This window comes from Rhineura floridana, chromosome 10 (genome assembly GCF_030035675.1).
Source record: "Rhineura floridana isolate rRhiFlo1 chromosome 10, rRhiFlo1.hap2, whole genome shotgun sequence".
Taxonomy (NCBI): Eukaryota; Metazoa; Chordata; class Lepidosauria; order Squamata; family Rhineuridae; genus Rhineura; species Rhineura floridana.
The window spans coordinates 18,075,466-18,096,633 of record NC_084489.1 but is presented as its reverse complement, the minus strand read 5'-3'; the positions used below and the strand labels follow the sequence as shown (position 1 = coordinate 18,096,633).

The 21,168-nt window shown below is 42.6% G+C and overlaps 1 protein-coding gene across 4 annotated transcripts in view; it reads left to right on the top strand.

The window, feature by feature from the left end:
- Window positions 1-13,152, top strand: part of FBXL2 (F-box and leucine rich repeat protein 2) — a 53,554-nt gene extending 40,402 nt beyond the window's left edge. For 2 of the 4 annotated variants that reach the window (XM_061586991.1, XM_061586989.1), the window contains exons 10-15: window positions 950-1,080; window positions 4,140-4,200; window positions 5,468-5,512; window positions 5,687-5,743; window positions 8,317-8,529; window positions 9,602-10,106. In XM_061586991.1, coding sequence (XP_061442975.1) covers window positions 950-1,080; window positions 4,140-4,200; window positions 5,468-5,512; window positions 5,687-5,743; window positions 8,317-8,529; window positions 9,602-9,709 — 615 coding nt within the window. In that variant the 3' untranslated portion in view covers window positions 9,710-10,106. The other 2 variants (XR_009758161.1, XM_061586990.1) reach the window with 2 other exon arrangements.
- Window positions 13,153-21,168: the final 8,016 nt, after the last annotated feature.

The window sequence follows — 21,168 nt, the reverse complement described above, 5'->3', positions numbered from 1 at the left end:
ACCAAACACTCCTTCCCTAACATTCCATTTTAACCCCCCCTTACCAAATAATACCAAACATACGTGAGCAAATAAGCAAAAGCAGGATTACATGTTTACATAGTCTTGTGATGTCACAGTGGCACCCTCACCTTTGGGGTTGATCCAGTGAGGTTTGTCCAGCAGTAGTGGCCCGTCAATCAACATACAACTCTGTTTATGTGGCTGAAAGGGTCAGCAATCTGCTAACTGGCTGGACAACCCCAGTGTAAAAAAAAAATAGCCAAAAATCAAGCTTGTTTGCTGGAGCTTTGATCTCTCTAGGAGCTCCACTGCAGTTCCCAGCTAACAGGAAAGAAAGAGAGCAATAAGAGAGCAGGCTTGCCAATGGATTAAAAAAGGGGGGGAGTGTTGGGGGGCAGGTGGTTTAATTCTCTCCGCCTCTCCCCATAGTCACTTATCCCCTCCCAGCAGCCATAAAGAAACTCAGTAGTGTCCTTGCATTGTTTTCCAGGCTTTATCTTGTCTTCTTAAAATCATATACTATAGATTATAGATTGTGATTTATTTATGTTATCTTTTGGCATGTTTGGATGCAAGCTTCCCTTTTTCCTTTCTGGCTGCTAGTATACTTCCTTTAGCAAAATACACAGTTGTATATTTACAAAATTTCCATCTAAATATATGCAATCATTCACATTATTAAGGTTGAAAGGAAATCTAACTTTGAAGTAGTGCATCAACCTGCAAGACATACTGCTGTGTTTGAGGGAACTCCTTTCCACATGACCATACAACCAAAACAATGGCACTGTTGACCAGCATATCCTTGTGGTGAAAATAAATTGTATGATACAAACTGTTTGACACAATTGTGTTAGCTTCTGTTATCTAATCATGTAAGCTTGATACATCTAACACAGATCATATAATTTTAGATGAGAGAACTTTCCCCTGTTCTTTGTTACAGCAAATATCGGATGAAGGCATAGCGGGCATTTGTAGAGGATGTCACAAACTCCAGTCACTTTGTGTTTCTGGTTGTACAAACCTTACAGATGCTTCTCTCATAGCACTTGGTCTGAACTGCCCAAGACTGAAGTGAGTATACTGTTCAGATTCAACATTAATGAGTAGTAATGTTCTTCCTTTGCCTTGAATATCCTGAAGTTGCATTAATCTTCATGAGACTAGCAGGTGCCTAATACTTTTCACTGATAAGTAATTTGTTGGTGCAATCCAATATATATGTATTCAGAAGTAAAAAGTTTTTGGAGAACTGCTTCCAGTCAGTGTCAGCAGTACTGACTAGATGGACCAATTATCTGACTCAGTATACAGTAATTTCCTGTGTTGCCAGGTAAGTAAGAATAAAAGCAGAGTCTGCTGGGTCAGGCCGATGGCCCATCTAGTCCAGCATCCTGTTCTCACAGTAGCCAACCAGATGCCTGTGGGAAGCTAATAAGCAGAACCTGAGCACACCACCACTCTGCCCTCCTGCAGTTTCCAGGGCAGAGTTAAGTCACATAGAGTTCACTGTGGCTTACTTCCAAGTATAGTAAGTACAGCTAGGATTGTTACCTCTTTGACTTAGCTTTTGTTTTGTTTTTAAAGTCTATTACATTGTATACATATTCCTGGAAACTGACTAAAAATGCAGCCCTGTATCACTGGTAGATCCTTTAGATCTGATAGGGTGCCTAACATTTTGCAGTGATTAAATATGCCAAAGATAGGCCCTGCTCTACAAAAGCTCATGCTGCAATAAATTTACTAGCCTTTAAGTTGCCGCAAAACTCTTTGTTTTTGATGCAATAGATGAATGGAGCCTCTCCTCTGAAATATGTATGGAATTAAGACTAATTAGACCATAGAACTCAAGTAGCAGTTTATGTTTAAGCCTTCCCCCCCTTTCTCTGCTTTCTTTGTCTGTTTTGCCTGGAATGCATAATTGTACATTTCCCCCCAAATATTTATTTGAAAATCTAGGAGAAGGATGGGCAAGCAAAATCTTGTTTATGCATCACTAGGGAGAGTGTGGAAAGAGAACCATGCTTCGTAGCTTGGGGACAACTTCTCTTCTAGAATTGTAGCACTGAAAGGTAGATTTCACTCTTCCTTGATATAGGATAAACTAATAATTTAAGAAAAGTTTGACAAAACAAAACTTACACATCCTCCAAAATTGGGAACAGAAAATAAGTTGAGTGGCAGCGGAGGTGGTGGTTCTGCTGTTGAGTCCAGCAGAGTCCCTGAGTGCATCCATATAGCTCCCCACCCCTCAAAATGCATGGCATATAGTAATCTATATGGAAGGAAATAATTGGCAGTACTTGCAGGCAAAACTTGCCTCCTGTTCCTGACACTGAATGGCACAGCCTCCTTTAATAGAGACTTCACAGGGAACACAGAGATGCATTTCCCATCCCACCCCATCTGGAGCCCCTCTAGTATATGGGCCTTCTCTTCCCCTTCCTTCTGCCCACATAATTTCAGACATTTACTAGTCTTAAAATAAAAATGATACTTATTGGCAATTCTGTTTGTTGTGCATCTCCCTCTTCCTGATATTGTTCCCCTCCCACTTCTTCTTAGGGTCTGTTTGTGGAGATGAATTTTTCTTTGCAATGTATTTCTGCATTATTTCCCTTAAGGTGAATATAGAAAGGTTGGTGCATTTTATATTTTGTTTTGTAATTTTCATTTTCTGATAGTTATGGCTGCAATTTTCTTGCTTTCCTGCTGATTTTTTTTAGTTTTAAAAAGGGTTAATTTTAAACTACTTCAGGGATGTATTAACAAATGTAGCATGCCAGGTGAAAGCTGAAGCTTCTTTTCTAAAGCCTCTTTCTTTAGCACACCATCACTGTAAAATCAATTTCCAAAACACTTCCATAACAAAATAAAGAGGGTTATTCTGTTATAAAAACACTAATCACTAAGAAACACTATCATCGCCCCAATGAGCAACATCTTCCTGCAGGCAGCTGGGGATCCCTTGAAGCTTCTCTAGATTTCTAGCCTTTCTAGAAACCTGAACCATGGTTTCCCTAACTGTTCTTACAACAATACAACCTTTGCCATTAACTTAAGAGACCAGTGACGTGTGTACTTTTGAGTGATTCCAATTCAGAAATGGGACAGTTGGCATATTCAAGATGAAGGTGAAAGAACATCCTGTTTAATTAAAACAGAAAAAGATAATTGTGCTTGTTTCTCTCTGCTGACTTTACGAAAACTAAAAGCAATAAGCTTAAGCAACATAATACTGATTGCAACCTATTAGTGTCCTTCCAGTGAAAGCTTGTATATCACAATCTTCAACTAGGAGGTCGCTAGCACAAAGTTAGTACGAACTGCATGCTACAACGTATCACAGCACTGCTGTGATATGCTCCTGCAGAGCAAATCCCATCAAGAGGCTGGCTTTCAGGTAGCTGAATCATTTAGAAAGTATTTATGTCTACTCTAGTTACTTTATTTTTAGATCTGTATCCCAACCTTCAAGGCTCAGGGTTTTTCTCCCTTTTATTCTCTCAACAACCCTGTGAGGTAGATTAGACTGAGGTAGAGAAAGATGGGCCCAGGGTCACTGGTGAGTTTTTTAATCTGAGGGAGGATTTAAACCTAGGTTTCCTCAATCCTAGCCTCTAAATATATTATGACATGAATGATGGTTCAATACTTGAAAACAACAAAAATGTGGATGTAGGTGCTTTACTGGCTTGGATTGCTCCTGGTCTTCCACAGCATGGAAGACCAGGAGATAATGAATTCTTGACCATCAAAACTATTAATGAGATCAAGAAGGGGTGGCTGAACATTAATAATGACCACTGTCTATCCACATGAACAAGGCATGATACAGTTAACCTTGTTCATTTTCCCTGACTCAACTAAAATATTTTCAGGTCTGAATCAAGGAGATTTTCAGCTTTTGTAATGTATCAACCATAGACACAGGATTTTAGCCATGTTTCAGGACTTGAGATTGGCATTTCCATTGCCAACTGAGATGATAAAACAATCTAGGATAGCGGATGTATTGCAGCTCTTGATTTATTCCTGATTCCATTCATAGAATCACATACTAGGTTCCTGGTGTCATCACAAGGATTTCCTTCTGATTATTCTCAACTCTAGAAATATTTATTTTTCAGGATTCTGGAGGCTGCTCGATGCTCCCATCTCACTGATGCTGGTTTTGCACTTCTAGCACAGGTAGGTAAGGTTATTTTTTTCCCCTACCTTCCTCTAAGTAGCTTAAAGCAGGATTATAGCCTCACAACCCTTTAAGGTTGATTAGGCTAAAGCAGGGGTCGCCATCCTTTGTGAACTAGGGAGCACATTTTGAATTTTGAGAGAGCGCTGAGGGTGTCAACCACAGAATGGCTGTCCTGGGGGGCAAGGCATAACACAAAATTAGAGGGAGTGCAGCTTCTTTGCAGTCTCCTTGCCAACAACCTCATGTTTACTATGGAAAGCCAGCTATTTCCTGCTGGTCCTGACTGGAGATAGAAATAACATCCACTGATACCATGTAGCAGTATTTACAGAAAATAACTTCAAGGGAGTACCTGATCTCAGACAAACCCACTACAGGAATGCTACATCCTGGTTACTAGGTAAAAAAGAAGGGCAAAGTACAGAGACTCTGAGGATTACTAGAAGATAAGACAGAAGCAGGGAAAATGCACTAAAGGGGAGGGGAAGACAGAAGTTCCTTAAGACTCCAAGAATTCCTATTGCCTGGTGTCCAAACAACTTGCTTATCAGTCACAGTTCTGATTTCACTTATCAAGTGGGAGCAGTCAGGGTGGCTCATTTGACAGAAATCACTTAGAAGGGTACCTGCTAATTTTGCTTCACAACTTTCTAGGAGAGCTAGAGACTTACTTTTTAAAATGAAAGTTCAGAGTCTGGGGTCCCTTCCTGGGAGTACCAACGAAGGCCTTTGTGGCTGCCATGGCACCTGTGAACACCAGGTTGTCCACCCTCAGACGAAAGGATAGTGCCTTTGCCAAGACCATCGAGTTTCAATGATGAATGGAGACTTGTAATTCCATTTTGCAGAGCCAGTCCCATCTTAGCCCTTGCACAGCATTGACTTCTTAAAGATGTGTATCCTAAGACAAGTACACATCTGCATGTACAAGGATATAGGGGGAAAATCTCTCTATTTGGAAAGAAAATAAATAAATAAATAAATGAAGGTAGAGCTGCCATATGTATGCTGTTCTAGTACCTCAAAAAACTGACTTAAATATTAAGATAGAGTGAAGTAACAACCTTCCTTAATCTGGAAAAAAAGTATCTACATGCATTGAGGGTTTATCCTGTTTTGGATTAGAGGAATAATGAACTCCAATTATTTTTCAATATATGATAATCATGTATAACTTATATAACTGTCATAATGGAAGTCTAAACTCTTAAGTTCTGAATTTAGCCTTGTTTTTAACTGTTGCATGTCTGTTCTAACTTTTAGAATTGCCATGAACTAGAAAAGATGGACCTAGAAGAATGTGTTCTGGTGAGAGCCATTTGTGCAAGGCCTATGCATCAAATCTAGTGAAATATAAAATTAAAAGATGACACTGTCAGTTTCCAGCAAGAACTTGCAGAGAACAAAACCTCTCGGAAGATGTGTTTTTGCCCATCACCGAGTTAGACACTCTTCTACATTTAATTTGTTTTTCCTTTCTAGATAACAGATAACACATTGATACAACTTTCCATTCATTGCCCTAAGCTGCAAGCACTGGTAAGTTTCTCATCATTTTTAGACTGTAAAATATTCATTCCAATTGTTGAGAACAAGTGTTCCATCTTGTCTTGTTGCTAGAAGAAACAGGGAATTAGGAAATTTAAGATTATGGGCAATATCCAACTAATTTGTTCCATCAGCGTCAGGATTTATGCTTGTACAGTGGAACTCCCCCCCCTCCTGCATGCCCCCTGAATCTGTTCTGGGGTCCCCCCACCCTCTGGAACAGCTCTTGGGAGGGCATGTGCAGGGAGAGCATAAGGGGGAAAAGTTTTGTTGCACAATTGTCTCTCAAAAAATAAATTGGTATAACATTACATTGAATTTAATCCAAACATGTTAAAAGTATGTACTTAAAACTAAATCCTAACCATCAGTCAAACAGATTGTTTAATGTTGCTCTTCTATGGAGGGACAGAGAATCATGGGGTAATATTTCTCACCTTTTGAGATTAAGCATTATAAAGGACACCATGCCATATATTTGTTATTGTTAGCTTCTTTTTGGACCTAGGAAGACTAGCAAGACATTGGAGGCACTAGGATCCAGGAGGTGCTATCTTGTATCTTACCAGGTTCACTTACTGAACCTTTGTGGGTGTTCTTGTACCTCTGTTTTATATCCTCTATTTATCTGAGGCCTTCAATGTATTACATTCTCAGTTAGTGACTATTAATGACTCTACCAACCAAATAGTATGGACATTCATGTTCAATCTCATGAAGAAACACTGTAGTTACTGGACAAAATAGTTCCTTGATTCTGTAAAGTTCTAGATTCTTACAACCCAATCTTGTGCCTGTTTACTGTTTATTCCCACTTCTTCAATGAAACTTAATTTTAAATACATGTGGATAGGACTGCTGCCTTAACCTTCCAAGTAAGTGATCTTATATAGCTTGATTCTCTCTGTATACGTACAAGCAATCTGTTTGTTTCTAAGAAGACATGATGCTGTGATGTATGACAAAATGCTTCTAGGTTGTATAAAGGCTTTGTTCAGTTGCAAAACAATATGTTTTCGTTAAAGCAATTTATTACAGCAATCAGTCCATGTGCATGCTTGTTCAGAAAATATAAGAATCTCACTATGAGAACTGTGGCTTTAATTGGGTTTTTTTCTTGATCTGATTTAAATTGCCTTAATTGAAGTGTACTGTATACTGCTTCCCGTTGGGTGTCTGAAATCCACACTTTTCCAAGGTTATCTTTTAATTCACCCAGGCTAGGAACTTGCTTTTAAACAGCAGGGTGCATTTGCAAAGAGGTCAGATTGTGCTGTTCCACATTCCCTGAGCAGCATGCTGAATCGCAGAATTCACAGAACAGTAATCACAGTGCTCTTTCCAGAGTTACTGGACAGAGCCTTAACCCAGGAAAAAGTTCTGGCTTGCCTTTCTCAGAGGAATTTTGTAGATTGTTGTGGAAATTATTATACAACACTTTAAACAATGTTGGGCATCAAGGATTCAAAGATATCTAAGTGTTAGACAAATGTAAAATCATACCCACTTGTCTTAGTCCCCCAGCCCCTTTGGACTGCAGTCTTAACTGGCTGAAATGCAAAGGGGCTAGGGGGCCAAAGACAACTTGGAAGCTTCTAGTAGTCTAAACTGCAACAGCCATAGCACTTGCTATGGTTAAGAACATAAAAAGAGCCTTCTGGATCAGGCCAGTGGCCCATGTAGTCCAGCATCCTGTTTCTCACAGTGGCCAACCAGATGCTATGGGAAGACTGCAAGCACTCTCTCCTCCTGCAGTTTCCAACACCTGGTATTCAAAAGCATACTGCCTTCTACAAATTACCTGTAGTTTTAAGTGGTATCTTGCACACTAGCTTTAATAAATTGGACTAATTTTTGGCTGCTTTTAATCTAAACTAAAAGCTGGAACTTTCAGCTGAGTCTTTTTATAGCAGCCTAACCTTTTTAACCTAGGAAAACAGAGCTTGATGTATTTTTGTTAATTTTTTTAGTGCATTGGTGCAGTAGATGTGGAACATTGCCAAGCAGCAACTGATTGTCAGGGAGTCCAATTCTCCAATGGTTGATCACCCATGATGTTAGTGGGCCTAGGGTCAAGCCTTTGCTGCTTTTTACTAGACATGATGTTAAGAAGAACAATTATTCCTCTGCAAAATAAAAACAAAAATGCAGAAGCCCAAGTAAATGTTGGGGGGAGGAGATAAAGAAGGAGCAGAGGTAAAAACAAGAAGGAACCTCAAAATCCAAACTAAACGAGAAAAATGCAAGAATAGAAAGAGTCCTGTTTTGTTTAGTCTCTGTGTTTTGCTTTATCAGTAGAAAGCCTCTAGGCGTGAGACTTTTAAGAGCAATCAATAGTTCTGCTTTCCTCAGCTGAAGCAGGTCAAAATTGCAAAAACAAAACATTTTTATTAGATTTATATCCCACCCTTCCTCCCAGTATAAGCCCTGCTTCCAATTAGTAGATGTGTAGTCACCCACCTGAGACATGTTATCCTTTTCCTGAATGAGAGGAGATGCAGCTTTCAGACCCCGTTACAGAAATATACATCAGTGAAATGTTATGTTTTTGCTCTTTGTTACAGAGCTTGTCCCACTGTGAACTGATCACAGATGATGGGATTCTGCATCTGAGCAGCAGCACATGTGGACATGAAAGACTTCAAGTACTCGAGTTGGACAACTGCCTTCTAATTACAGATGTGACCCTTGAACATCTTGAAAACTGCCACAACTTAGAGAGAATTGAATTATATGACTGTCAGCAAGTCACCCGTGCAGGCATCAAAAGAATAAGAGTATGTACTGCATGACTGTGCTGAGGCGCAGAGCCTCAGTGTTGTTATATTAAGGTGGCTCCTGGCATGACTTTTAATACACATCAAGACTGGTATCATAAAGCTTAATAAAGTGTCTACTGATAGACAGTCATTCTGCAAAAAGAATGCACAATAATGAACACAATGCTATCTGTTTAAATTCATATATAGCAGTGAGTAGCAATTATGAGTAACCCCTACTTTGTCCCACAGGTGGCTCTATCCTACTGCCCCAATGGTCTGAACAGGACTAGCAATTTAGTAAAGTTACTAAAATGGGTATAACTTATTCAGGCAATAATACAGCACTGAGGTATGTGTGCTTTTGTGTGGGGGGTTGTTATTATAGCAACCTTTTTCTGTATTGGAATGTAAGTTGTAAGGTAAGTTGTTCAAAAGGAGTGCCTTTTACCAGCTTTGCCTGAGAAGACAGCTGTGGCCATTTCTGGACTGGGATAGCCTGACCACTGTTGTCAGTAACCTCCTGGTAACCTCCAAGATGGATTACTGTAATGAACTCTGTCTGCGGCTGCCCTTGAGGTTGATCCAGAAGCTCAGGGTTCCAGAAGTTCAAGGTGCTGGTTTTGGGGTATAAAGCCCTATACAGCTTGGGACCTAAAAGATTGTCTTACCCCTTATGTACCCAGTTGGTCACTGTGCTTTGCAGGTGGGAGTCTCCTGCAGATACAATTTCATCAGGAGGTCCACTCTGCACAACACAGGAATTGGACCTTAAGAGTTGTGGCACCTGCTCTTTGGAATACACTCCCCTTAAATATTAGACAGGTGCTGTCTGTTATCTTTTTGGCACTCACTGAAGCCCTTCCCCTTTGAACAAGTCTTTTAAGTAGAGGCCTTATCCCAGTCTGCATCTGTGTTGAATTGTTTTTTTAAAAGATGTTTTTAAAGATGTTTTCTTTTTAAGATGTAGAATTTTTTTTAGTGTTTTAGCACTTGTTTGCTGCCCTGGCCTCCTTTTGGGAGGAAGTGTGAGATATAAATTAAATAGATAAATAAATAAATGTCATTAAGTATGAATTTCTGTCTACAGGCTCATCTGCCAGATGTGAAGGTTCATGCTTACTTTGCTCCAGTAACCCCACCTCCTTCTGTAGGAGGCACTCGACAACAACTCTGCCGATGCTGCATTATTCTTTAGCAGGTGAAAAGTGGCACTGAAGATTTTTGATGTAGAAAAGAATGACTGGGAGCAACCATTGTTAAGTTGTAAAACTTTTTTTCAATCATCCAATTCTGTATTGGTCATAATTCCAATGGTAATTTACAGTTAAAATACCATAGACATATCAAACAATATTGGCACTCTGACTGATGTCGGTTACAGCATTTCTGCTATTGCAGTGTCAACATGTACTAGCAGGTATAGAGATACTAATATCAAATTACTCTATTTTGATGGCTGAAGTTACTAAATACCAACAGTGGAACCTTTTTACTAGATGAATTGTAACTCCACAGTTTAAGTATTAAGATAATCATTGGGGAAAATGTTTAACATATATAACCAAAATATATTTAACTGTTGAATGGTTACGTTACAGAGAACCTTCACTGAAACAGGCCATGTTACGTCTTCATACAGAGACAAATGTAACCTGTTGAACAAAACAGCTTCCCTGGAACGGTGTGCAGAAGGGATCCAGAAAACAGTGGGTAGTCAGACACATGCGCGCACACGCACACACACACCTCCCTAGGACAGACAGTGTCATGCACTACAGAGCTGAATGCTTCAGCCAGCATATGATATCAGGTGTGGGACAGGTAAAGTTGCAGCTACAAAGGAACATTCCTTTGCAGCTGCAGCTATACTTCTGGCAACGTTTCAGGTTGGTGTCTTACCTGGTCATGCTGCTTTTGGCAGAGAACAGCTACACTTAGGACCTCCTGAGCATATCTGATCCCTTCCAAAAACAGCATAGAAAATAGCTAAATTCAAACAGCATGAAAGGTAAAGCTACAGCTGCAAAGGAACAATTGAGAGCATCTCTTATGGCCAGTCAGTGGGAAGGCATGTTAGGCTCGATTCTGGATCTGGCATATCTCCCGATGCTCCTCTGCCTTCTTCTACAGAGGACTCTTTCTCAGGACTCTCTGGGAAGGAGGAGGGAGAGTGGACTGACAAGTTAGCAGTGGAATGCTTATTCACTCTGATGATTCAATTCTGAGTATTTTGTGCCTTTACTTTCTGCGGTATTGTTGTCTCTAGGTCTGGAGTCTAAACAGTCCTTGACATCCTAGGCATAGTCTAGAGGGGCTTCTATTTTTCCAGCTCTAAAATCTTCTCTCAGGGAGGTTTCTCTTCTGTCATTGTTCAAAGTGGTGGTCAGTGCTAAGTGGACAACATCCTTGCAAGGTAGGGAGGCTACAGCAGGAGTATAAAAATTTTCTTCCTTTCCAGAAAATACTTTGGGACATGTTCAAAGTTCCCCTTCTTGATGAAGCATTAGCAGGTCTGTAGTTGAGGAGAGCCTGGCTGGGAGTCCAGAGTCTGTGAGTTCAAATCCCCGCTCGTGTCTCCTGGGTGTCAAGGGCCAGCTAAAGATCACCCCCACAGTGAGTGGCGCAGGGGTTACATGCCCTGCCACCTGTGCAGCTGTGGGCAAGCTGCATAGTCCCAAGGAGCCAGTTGCCCCCCCAGCTGGCAGTTGCGGACAAGGAAGGGGCTGGCTTGTGCAGCTGTGGCAAGCTGAGCAGGCCCTAGCCAGCTGGGGAAGACTAGCCTCAGAGGGAGGCAATGGTAAACCCCCACTGAATATCACTTACCATGAAATCCCTATTTATAGGGATGCCATAAATTGGGATCGACTTGAAGGCATTCCATTTCCATTTTCAGTTGAAGGCAGTGATCACCAGGGATGGGGATACCTCTTTGAAAGACCAGGTAGGCAGTGTTCAGAACTAGTGTTAAAGAAGGCCTGCAGCCTCTTCTTTGCAGAATCACATCACAGTTTTTTTTCCCTTGCATCCTTCCTTTGGGTGAGGATCTGGTGCAAAGGGGAAGATTCACAATAGGTTACACAGAATTCTAATTTGTCTGGTGACATCTCTAACCTTTATAGCAGATACTAGGTTCTTGCAGTTTGTTACTGCAATGAGCTAACACAGAGGTTGATCACACAGTCTGGTATGTGATAAATCTGTCCATAATTCCCTGTAAGGGTGACCAGTTGTTTGGGAATGAGGCTCTTAGGTACGCATTAATCAAAAGATAAGAAAAGGGGCATGCCTTAAGGAGGGTGAAAAACCACTCCTTTCAAAGCACTTTTGAGGGTAATTTCTTTCCTTTCAGGCTTTTCCCCAAGAGTCTTGCCTGGCCTAGAATTGGCATGTTTTTTTGTCCTGACACTGTTCCTCCTCTGGTGGGAGATTGTCTTCGAGGATTCTGTCAACTTCTGAAGCTTCAATGACAGACAAATGGTTGTGGGACACCATAAAGCAGAGACTTGATTGAACCCAAACGTGCAGGTCTTTGCCATCTCTGATATCCAGTTTTCCCAAGAAATGGCAGGTTGTGGAGATGGTTATCAATTACCTACAGACTGGAGTAATAGAAGAGGTACAGGTTCTGGAACGCTTCCAGGGTATGCTCCCTCTTTTTGTAGTCCCTGCTGCTTCAAGAGGGAGAGCTTGTGCTTTATTTGGAAGCTTTTACTTTGCCTCAGTGGGTTTAATAAGAGCTGTACTTCCATAGTCTGATTTCAGCTTTTCATAGATGGTTCTTCCACTTTGAGTGCATACCTGTTTTCAATTCAAGGTGCTCCCATTTGGCCTAGTCTAAGACCCATTTGTGTTTACCAAAATAATGGCAATAATCTTCAACTTCAGGGGTTCCACCTATATGCTTACTTAGACAACTTTTTGCTCTGGGTGGCATTCCAGGCAAAGACTTCAAGTGACTTGGCAGTCACAGTCCAGATTCATGGTTTCCTGATGAATGTAGCCATGTTTTTCCTTCACATAGCCTGCAACTAGCTAGGAGTGTTTATAGCAGAATGGGGAACCTGTGGCTGTGTAGATGTTGCTGGGCTTCAGTTCCTAACATCCCTGGGCATTGGTCATGGTGGCAGGGGCTGATGGGAAGTGGAGTCTGAAAACACCTAGAGGGCCGCATATTCTCCCTTGTTTCTAGGCACCTGTCTTTCTTTCAGAGGAGAGAATTGTGATAGAGGTGGCAGGTAGCAGTAATGCTATTGCTGGCTGGGAATGAATACCTACTTTAGCCTCCACCACGCTGCTTTAGTGCACCTGCACCTGAAGAGCTGCAGCCTGTTAGAGAGCCAGAAGAATGAGCCAGCCAGCTCTGCCCTGGACAGCAAGTGTGGGGACTTTGCCACAACTGTAGCTTCTTCTAAAGGGAAGCTTTTTGTGTGGGATCTTGTTTGTGGCTGGCAGCTGTGTTTGTAGTGAGAGCATCATCAAGTATGATCTAGGGTGTTCCTAGGTTTTTGTTTTATATTTTTAGTGATTTATTGGATTGTACTTTTGAAATTGTGTTTACTGTAATTTTGTTTTATTTTCTTCTGTATTGTTGGTGTTGACTTCTTTGGGGCGCTTTGGCCAAAAAACGCTACACAAATAAACCAGTGATAATGAAGATAATGCAAGAGGAGTTCTTCCTCAGGGCAGAGGCCCCATTAACTTCCAAGAGAGAGTTTCATGATATCCTGACCTGGGTAAAGTTTCATTCCCACCAATGCTTGCTTCTGTCACATCAGTGCAGCATCACTCTAAGGAAACACATGCTCATCTGTCTGTCTTGGTGTCCTGGCTCCTGCACAAAACCAGACAATGGATCCATTTACTTGTAAGCAAAGAAATAAAAGTTAAGTATAGAAAAGGTACAAATAAAAGGTACCAACTCAGCAGCCACGGAAGAGCAGAATCTAGTCTATGTGCAAAGGGGTAGTAACAATAAATCTAGTCCAAGAGTAAAGGCCAAGAGTTCAGGAGTCAAGATTAGTTGCAAGAGTTCCAAAAGTGCACAGAAGCTGCAAAGTTAGTCCAACAAGCTTCCCTGCATACTCACCAAGCTTTTAAGCAAAGATGGAGAAGGATCAGCTGCTCCTGACTACCTCTGTGTTCTTTCCTGGCCCGAAGGCAAGCACTCTGACAGGGATGAGTATCCTCTCTTCTCTTGATGTGTTGCCTCTCCCTAGGAGCCATCGCTGGGTGCACCTCTTTCTCTGAACTCTCCTTCTGCACCACTGAGCCCCTCCCCCCTTGTCTTCCACAGGCTGGGAAGGAGCAGCCCCTGGGTCTCCTGCCTCCTCAGGTCTGGGCAAGTTCATGGGTGGGAGAGAGGATTCATCAAGCAGGTGCTGCTGCATAGTCTCACCCCCCCCTTTCAGTCCAATTTCTCAACTTCAACTGCCTCTAATTCCTGGTCTGAATCAGAGAGCTCATAGAAAACCATGACACTTAGGAAGTCTGTCTTTCACATGAAGGATAAATTCATCTGCCCTAAGCAAAGCCACACCACAAAAGGATTCTAATAATGACAGATGCCATCAGCCACTGTCAAGGATGCATCGTTCAAGGATTGTGGAACAAATTGAGAGGGTTTATAGCATAAATTTGATGGAACTTTCACCCTACAGCCCTCTTTGCTTGTCACCTGAGTTTTTGCCATGTATTAGGGCACATATGACAGTGAAAGTGCACCTGAACAGGCAGGGAGGGAAGTGTTCTTGGTTCTGCCTGGGCATGCCTATCCTCAAAAGCCAGTTTAGTAAGGCCTCATCCAAAGTCTGTGCAGATCTCTTGGGATCCAGGCGCTGTGCCAAGGAGACTTTATTATTATTATTATTCCTGGTGTTTTCTCAGCTTTAGAAATGCCCAGGAAATTGATTGTAGCTCTAGTTGCTTCCATGAGCAACTGCAGCTCTGTGTTCCTCAGGTTCTTAGAGGAAGAAACAGAGGAGTTGTATGCTCTAGTTTTCCCAAAGCCCTTCTATGCATTTTTCTGTCACCCTAATCCACAAGGTGTTATGGAAACTGAGTGATGAGGAAGTCCCATGTTGATGGAATTTTATTTCAGACCTCCATTATCTAACACTCCAGGAACTGTGGCACTTTCTACCAGATCCACTCATCTAGGGACATGTGTCACAACCAGACCCAGCCTTGCTGTGACTAGTCACTTGGTGGCTAAGTGGGACACCTGCAAACTAGGTCCTTCAGAACAGATATGACTGTGATCTAGACTTCCATATACTCTATGAATATATTAAATTTCTTGGAGGGCATTCTCTCAATGGCGTAAAAGTTCCCAAGCCTCAGGTGAGCAATGTCTTGGGGTTCTTCCAGGGAGCCTGAACTCTCAAGCAGCACACATTAGGCCTTTGATCCATTTGTACCTCCTTTTTAATTTGTACATTGCTTGGAGAACTTCTTGATCAAGCAGTTTATACATTTTCTAAATAAAAGATGGCAGAGGCTGTCAGCTTCTAGGGCTAGCCACATCCTCAGACTGAGATCCTCTCAGATGTGCTTCCTTCATTAGTGTATCTGTCATACACTGCTTTCCAACATGAGTCCTTCATACAGATCCGGAAGCACTGACTTAGCCTCCTTTTGAGCCCCTAAGATCAGTCCCCAAAGAGTTTGTCATTTAAAGTCCTGTTTGGGGGGTCAAGAGCTGAAAACTGATATATCATACCATGTAAAGTGGCAAAATTTCTTTATTTTTTGAAAGGTACAGATCTCCACAGATTGTATTTTCATGTGATAGCCTGTCCTGACTGGTTGCTTAAGCTTTTAATGATGTTGATTGCTGAAGCCATCTTTTTCTAACTTTTCTTATTGAAGTTGTAACGTCTAAACAAAGCGTCCAATTTTTTAAATTTAAAACTGCATTGGAAAGATAATGAATTCTTACAAATAACTATTGGTAATAATGACCTTATCAATTATTGTTTTCATAGTACATGCCATATATCAGGAAAAAGTTAGGTTCCTCATTTTTGTGCTGTTGATTTCATATGACACTTTACCTGACCCAGATTTGCACCTGAAGCATATTAGAAAATTGTGGCTGATTTCAGACATGGGGCTTATTGCATTAATTTAATGGATTAAAATGGTAGCGCTTCTGTCCTGATTTCTAAATTTCCTTTAACACCACACTGCCTGTTGTGTTAAGGAACAGTAGCTTTTTCAGCCGATATACCAGCTTTTTGTACAAATGTCTTTCTCGCAATTGCAATGAACAATGTCTTGTTTTCATCCCTCACTTGTTATACACATGTGCACTGTAGTCCCCCACTGTGTAGAAGGTCTCAAGATCATATCCCGTCACCATGCAACCCCTCTCCCTTTAGCATCTGATTTTTTTTTTTAGTTGTATAGACATGGGGGGCGGGAGTGGGAAATGCTGCTGCTACCCACGCCTATGCTGGAATACCGGCACAATTTTTATCAGGTAAAAAAAGCGTGCCTAAAGGGCAGACACGCACTGCATACTGAGAGGCCTGTCAGGTGAGCAGCTGCAGCTAGCAAAAAAACCCCCATGATTTTCTGGGTTCCCAAGCATGCAAATGGATTAGTTCTGATATTATCACAAAAATTAGCACTAAACATGCACTATATTCTGCAAGATTTCTGGCAGCTTGTATGTCATGTGAAAGATCAAATATACACAAATTACCAGGTAAGAACTTATGAGAATAACAGAATAAAGTGCAGTGTGAAAGTAGCCTGTAGGGTACTCATTTGCCTTTCCAACAGGCCATAGCATAAAATACCTTAATTATATATGCTAGACACGTTTGAGCATATCCACATTTTATGTAATTTTACTTAATATATGGATAACAGGTAACTTAGTGTTATTGCAAAGAAACATCTAATAGTTTTGAGTTCAGCATCTGTTCAATATGCATACGTTTTTATTTACAAATGTTAGTGTCATAATATCATGAATCTTATGTAAGTGATCAAATATAATATTAACATTAATGATCACAGGTTATATACAGAAATACCTTTTGTGAAAAAGTATCTACTTGAAAAAGAAAGCATGATACCACAAAAGTAAGCATATATGGAATGCATTACTCACTGCTCTGTTGAAGCGTCAATGCAAGGCTGGTGTAAAGATACTAACAGTAGAGCTGATATAGATTCTCAACCAACTTGGTCACAAGATTTCATACTCCCGACTTGAAGAGATTGATACAGCTCTTTGCATGCAAAAGCTTGCAACATCAGAAGACGATGTTGCACTTCCATCTAATATTTACCTTGGAATCCCAACCACCTTGGCCTGGGACAATACAGAGTAGTGACATTACTCAGAGTCAAAGGAATTGCCATCCAGGTGAAGATCATTGAGCCTCATTTGCCTAAATCAATGTCTCGGGTGGTAAAAATGAAGAAAAGCATTTCTAGCCAGACATATATATTAGGAATTTACAGTGCTGGCAAGATGGAAGGGCTACCAATAACTTACAGCGTAGAGATAAACACAAATATATTGTTTAGCCCTGCTTTGCAGAAAAATCTGAGAGCTTCTGGCACACATGTCAAACCATGAAGACCAAGCAACAAACATCTGGACAGGCTTCAACATACTTGTCCATGGTGATCTCACCATAATAGTCCAAGGCAGTGTTGGCTGTTGCCCACAATACATGCTGCTGCAACTGAAATGTCTACTGTATATGAGGTGTTAAACCAGTTAATCAACTGCAGAGACAGCATGATGTTCAAGATTGTGTTTTTGATCAGGCACTTTATGCCAAAGTTGTGGAAATCACATGAAAGCACCCAGACAAATTCAAATATACCATCATAACTAGAATGGGTGTATTTCACACCAGATGCACTTTTTTTGGCCATCACTGGTGAGTGGTCTCATGATGCAGGAGTGATTTGTGTATTGAGTCAGGCACAACTGAAAAAGGTTCAATAGCAGGGGTAATGGAAGGTCACAAGTATAACCGTGCAGTCAAACTTCACAAGCTGGTTTATGAAGCACTCATGTGGCTAACATGGCATAGTTTCCATTCATTGTTGAAAGACATGCCTGCATAAGACATTGTATATTTGGATGACATGCTGAACAGCATAAGCAACCTCTGTCAAGATGTATATACAGCTTTACGGAAGAAAAACCTTGGTAAGCAATCATGTTAAAGGACTATGGAGGTCTTCTGAGGACTACCATATTTACCTCAGATGTGGAAAAGGAAGTCAGCATTTTGGATATCCTCTCTAGACATGGTAGGAATTCTGCTGGGCTTAATTTAGAGCATCACAAGATGATTGGAGGAACAAGGAGTTTCGCCTTAATCAAGGAAATGTCGGTAAGTACAGACATCAGCATACAGGAACATGTTTCTGAAGCGGCTGAAACACGATTGGTCAAGTGCAGCAGTAGGATGAGACATCCAAATTTGCTTGTGAACAGAATAAAAAAATGAGGCAGATGTCCAAGCTTTAGTTGACCTAATGATGAATAGTTGGCTGAATCTAATGAGCCATGATCAGGCACATTTGTCTAGTTTGTCCACTGGTATAGCAGCACCCCCCCCCCAACATGGCCAATTATTTTCTTATATCTGTGAAATTGGGGAAGTATTTGGATTTCAAGTAGATGCATTTGGAAGAAAGTTCTACAACTGCTAACTTCCATGACAAGATGTTCAAAAATAACTTTAAAACATTTTCCAGAGTTAACAGAAAGACAATGTTCAGTTATGATAAAGGTAAAGAAGTTGAACTCAAAGCTGACAGAAACCTCTTTGGACCTATGTTCCTTGTTGCCCAAAGTAGACAAGTTGCATATGAGAGATGACTTAGTTCACCCTCTGGGACCTTTGCTTTGGGCACTTGCAAACAGAGATGGATCATTCCAGAAGATTAACTTGTTAGAGTGTTAGTAAAATGTATCTCCAGCAGAAAACATACAGGGCCTACTAGCTGCATCATTGATGGAATGAATTTGGTGTAGAAGATAAATGGCAATGAGAAGACTTTTGAACTGCTAGCAGAATCTATATTCTATGTTCATAGATGCTATGCAGGGTGAAAAGATTGGTCCATTGGACTCACCTGAAAGGTGATTTTCACAGGTACGCCTGCCATCAGTTTGGGCTTTACTGCCATCTAGCGTTCGAAGGCAAGAATGCACTCGAGTTAAAACCTGGGCCTCGAGCCCCTCCCACTCCATTTCATTTGTGACGAGTCCGAAGTGGCATATCTGAAAGGAACAGAGGCCGCAGGCCCAAACAGCAGGGAAAAAAGGAGAAAAGGCATGGGAACATGGAGAACACAGAGCATACCACCTAAGCTGAGAGGTTTTAACCGAGGGAAACAGAGCAAGGCACAACAACTTATAGCAAATATACTATAAAGGAGGAACAAAGCAACCAGAGACCCCCACAAGGGAGGGACATGATGGCAGGCGTACCTGTAAAAATCACCCTTCAGGTGAGTCCAATGGACCATTTTCCACAGGTAGCCTGCCATCAGTTTGGGATGTACCAAAGCAGCCCCCTAGTCGGGAGGGACTACACACAGTTACTATTCAGAAATGACATGCTGGAGGACACGTCTCCCGAAGGAGGCGTCAGCAGAAGCATATCGGTTGATCTTGTAATGCTTCACAGAAGAATTAGGGGTAGACCAAACTGTAGCTCTACATATGTCTGCAAGGGGTGCATTGGATACAAATGCAGCCGAAGTGGCCGCTGATCTGGTGGAATGGGCCGTGATGTTAGCTGGCACGGGAAGGTTAAGGGACTGATAAGGCAAGGCAATGCAGGCCCGCAGCCAGCAGGACAATGTGGATTTGGAGACCGTTTTTCCTAAGGTCCTAGGGTGAAAGGATACGAAAAGAGATTCTGTCTGCCTAATGTCCTGGGTGTGAGAAAGATAAAGTTTGAGGGCTCTCCGAACATCCAGCGAATGCCAGGCCTTTTCCAGGGGATGTACCGGGTTCGGGCAGAACGACGGAAGCACAATGTCCTGGCTACAGTGGAATAAGGAGTTGACCTTGGGGCAGAAGGATGGGTCTGGTCTCAAGACCACGGAATCCTTATGAAAAATGCAGAGATGACAGGCCGAAGACAAGGCGTGTAGTTCGGAGATCCGTCTTGCGGATGTAATGGCAACGAGGAACAAGACTTTGAAGGATAACAGTCTGAGAGGCACTGAGGCAAGAGGTTCAAACGGAGGGAGCTGTAAGGCATGCAGTACCTTCGAGATGCTCCAGGAAGGAAAATAGTGGCGCACGGCTGGTGAAAGGCGGGCGGCTCCTCTTAAAAAACGTTTGATGAGTGGGTGAGCGCCCAAGGGGGCGGTCGATGAGGAGACAGATAAAATTGAAGAGATGGTGGAAGCGTGGCGACGCAGGGTGTTTGGCCGTAGTCCCCTAAGCAGTCCTCTGTATAAGAACTGGAGAATGTGGTGCACAGTGGCTTGAGAAGCTTGGAAGCCCTTAGAAGTGCACCATTTTGAAAATGTGCGCCACGTACTCCGATAAATGTGATTTGTCGACGGTCGTCGTGATGCTAGAATACTATCCACTGCTCCCTGGGGAAGTCCTACAGCGGTCAGCTGCCGCCATTCAAAAGCCAGGCCGTCAGATTCAGCCAGGCCGGGTCCGGATGCCAAAGTGGTCCCTGAGCAAGAAGGTCCGGCCTGACAGGGAGGGTCCAGGGATCCACGACTGACAGAGAGACGATCCAAGAACCAAGGGCGGCGAGGCCAATACGGGGCTATCAGGAGAAGCCGGGCCCCCTCGTGCCGGAGCTTCATCAGTGTCTTGCCCAGTAAGGAGATCGGGGGAAAGGCATACAGAAGGCCGCCTGGCCAGGGTGCCATCAATGCATCCATTGCTTCTGCCATCTCCTCTAGGTACCTCGAGAAGAAGCGAGGCAGCTGGCAGTTGCGGCGTGACGCGAAGAGATCCACTGAGAGAGCGCCGAACTGGATCTGGAGCAGGTCGAACACTGCTGGATGAAGCTTCCACTCTCCCGGGTGTACATGCTGCCTGCTGAGCCAATCGGCGGTGACGTTTAGCAGCCCGCTGAGATGTTCCGCCCGTATGGATAGTAGGTGTTTTTCGGCCCAGTCGAAGATTTGGGCCCCCTCTGCCTGGAGAGCTCTGGACCTGGTCCCCCCCTGCCTGTTGAGATGAGATTTTACACAAACGTTGTCTGTTTGGATCAGCACGTGCTCCGGGGAGAACAGTGGCTGGAAATGTCGAAGGGCAAGATGAACCGCCCTGAGCTCTAACCAGTTTATGTTGTGAGTGAGGTCTGCTGGGGACCACACTCCCTGGACAAAGCTGGTATTGCAGTGTGCTCCCCAGCCTGATAGACTGGCATCTGTCGTGATGATGACCCTGACAGGCTCCCGGAAGGGCGTACCCTTGGTGAGGTGTGCAGCTACTGTCCACCAGCGGAATGACACCCGTAGAGAGGGGGCCAGCGGGATCACATGGTGATGGGAGTTGGCAATGTCCGCCTGAAAGGGTAGGAGGGCCCATTGTAAAGGTCTCGTGTGATGTCGGGCCCACGGCACAATGTGAATGGTGGAGACCAGTGTCCCGAGCATCTGTGCCAGGAGCATGACATCTGCCCTTGAGCG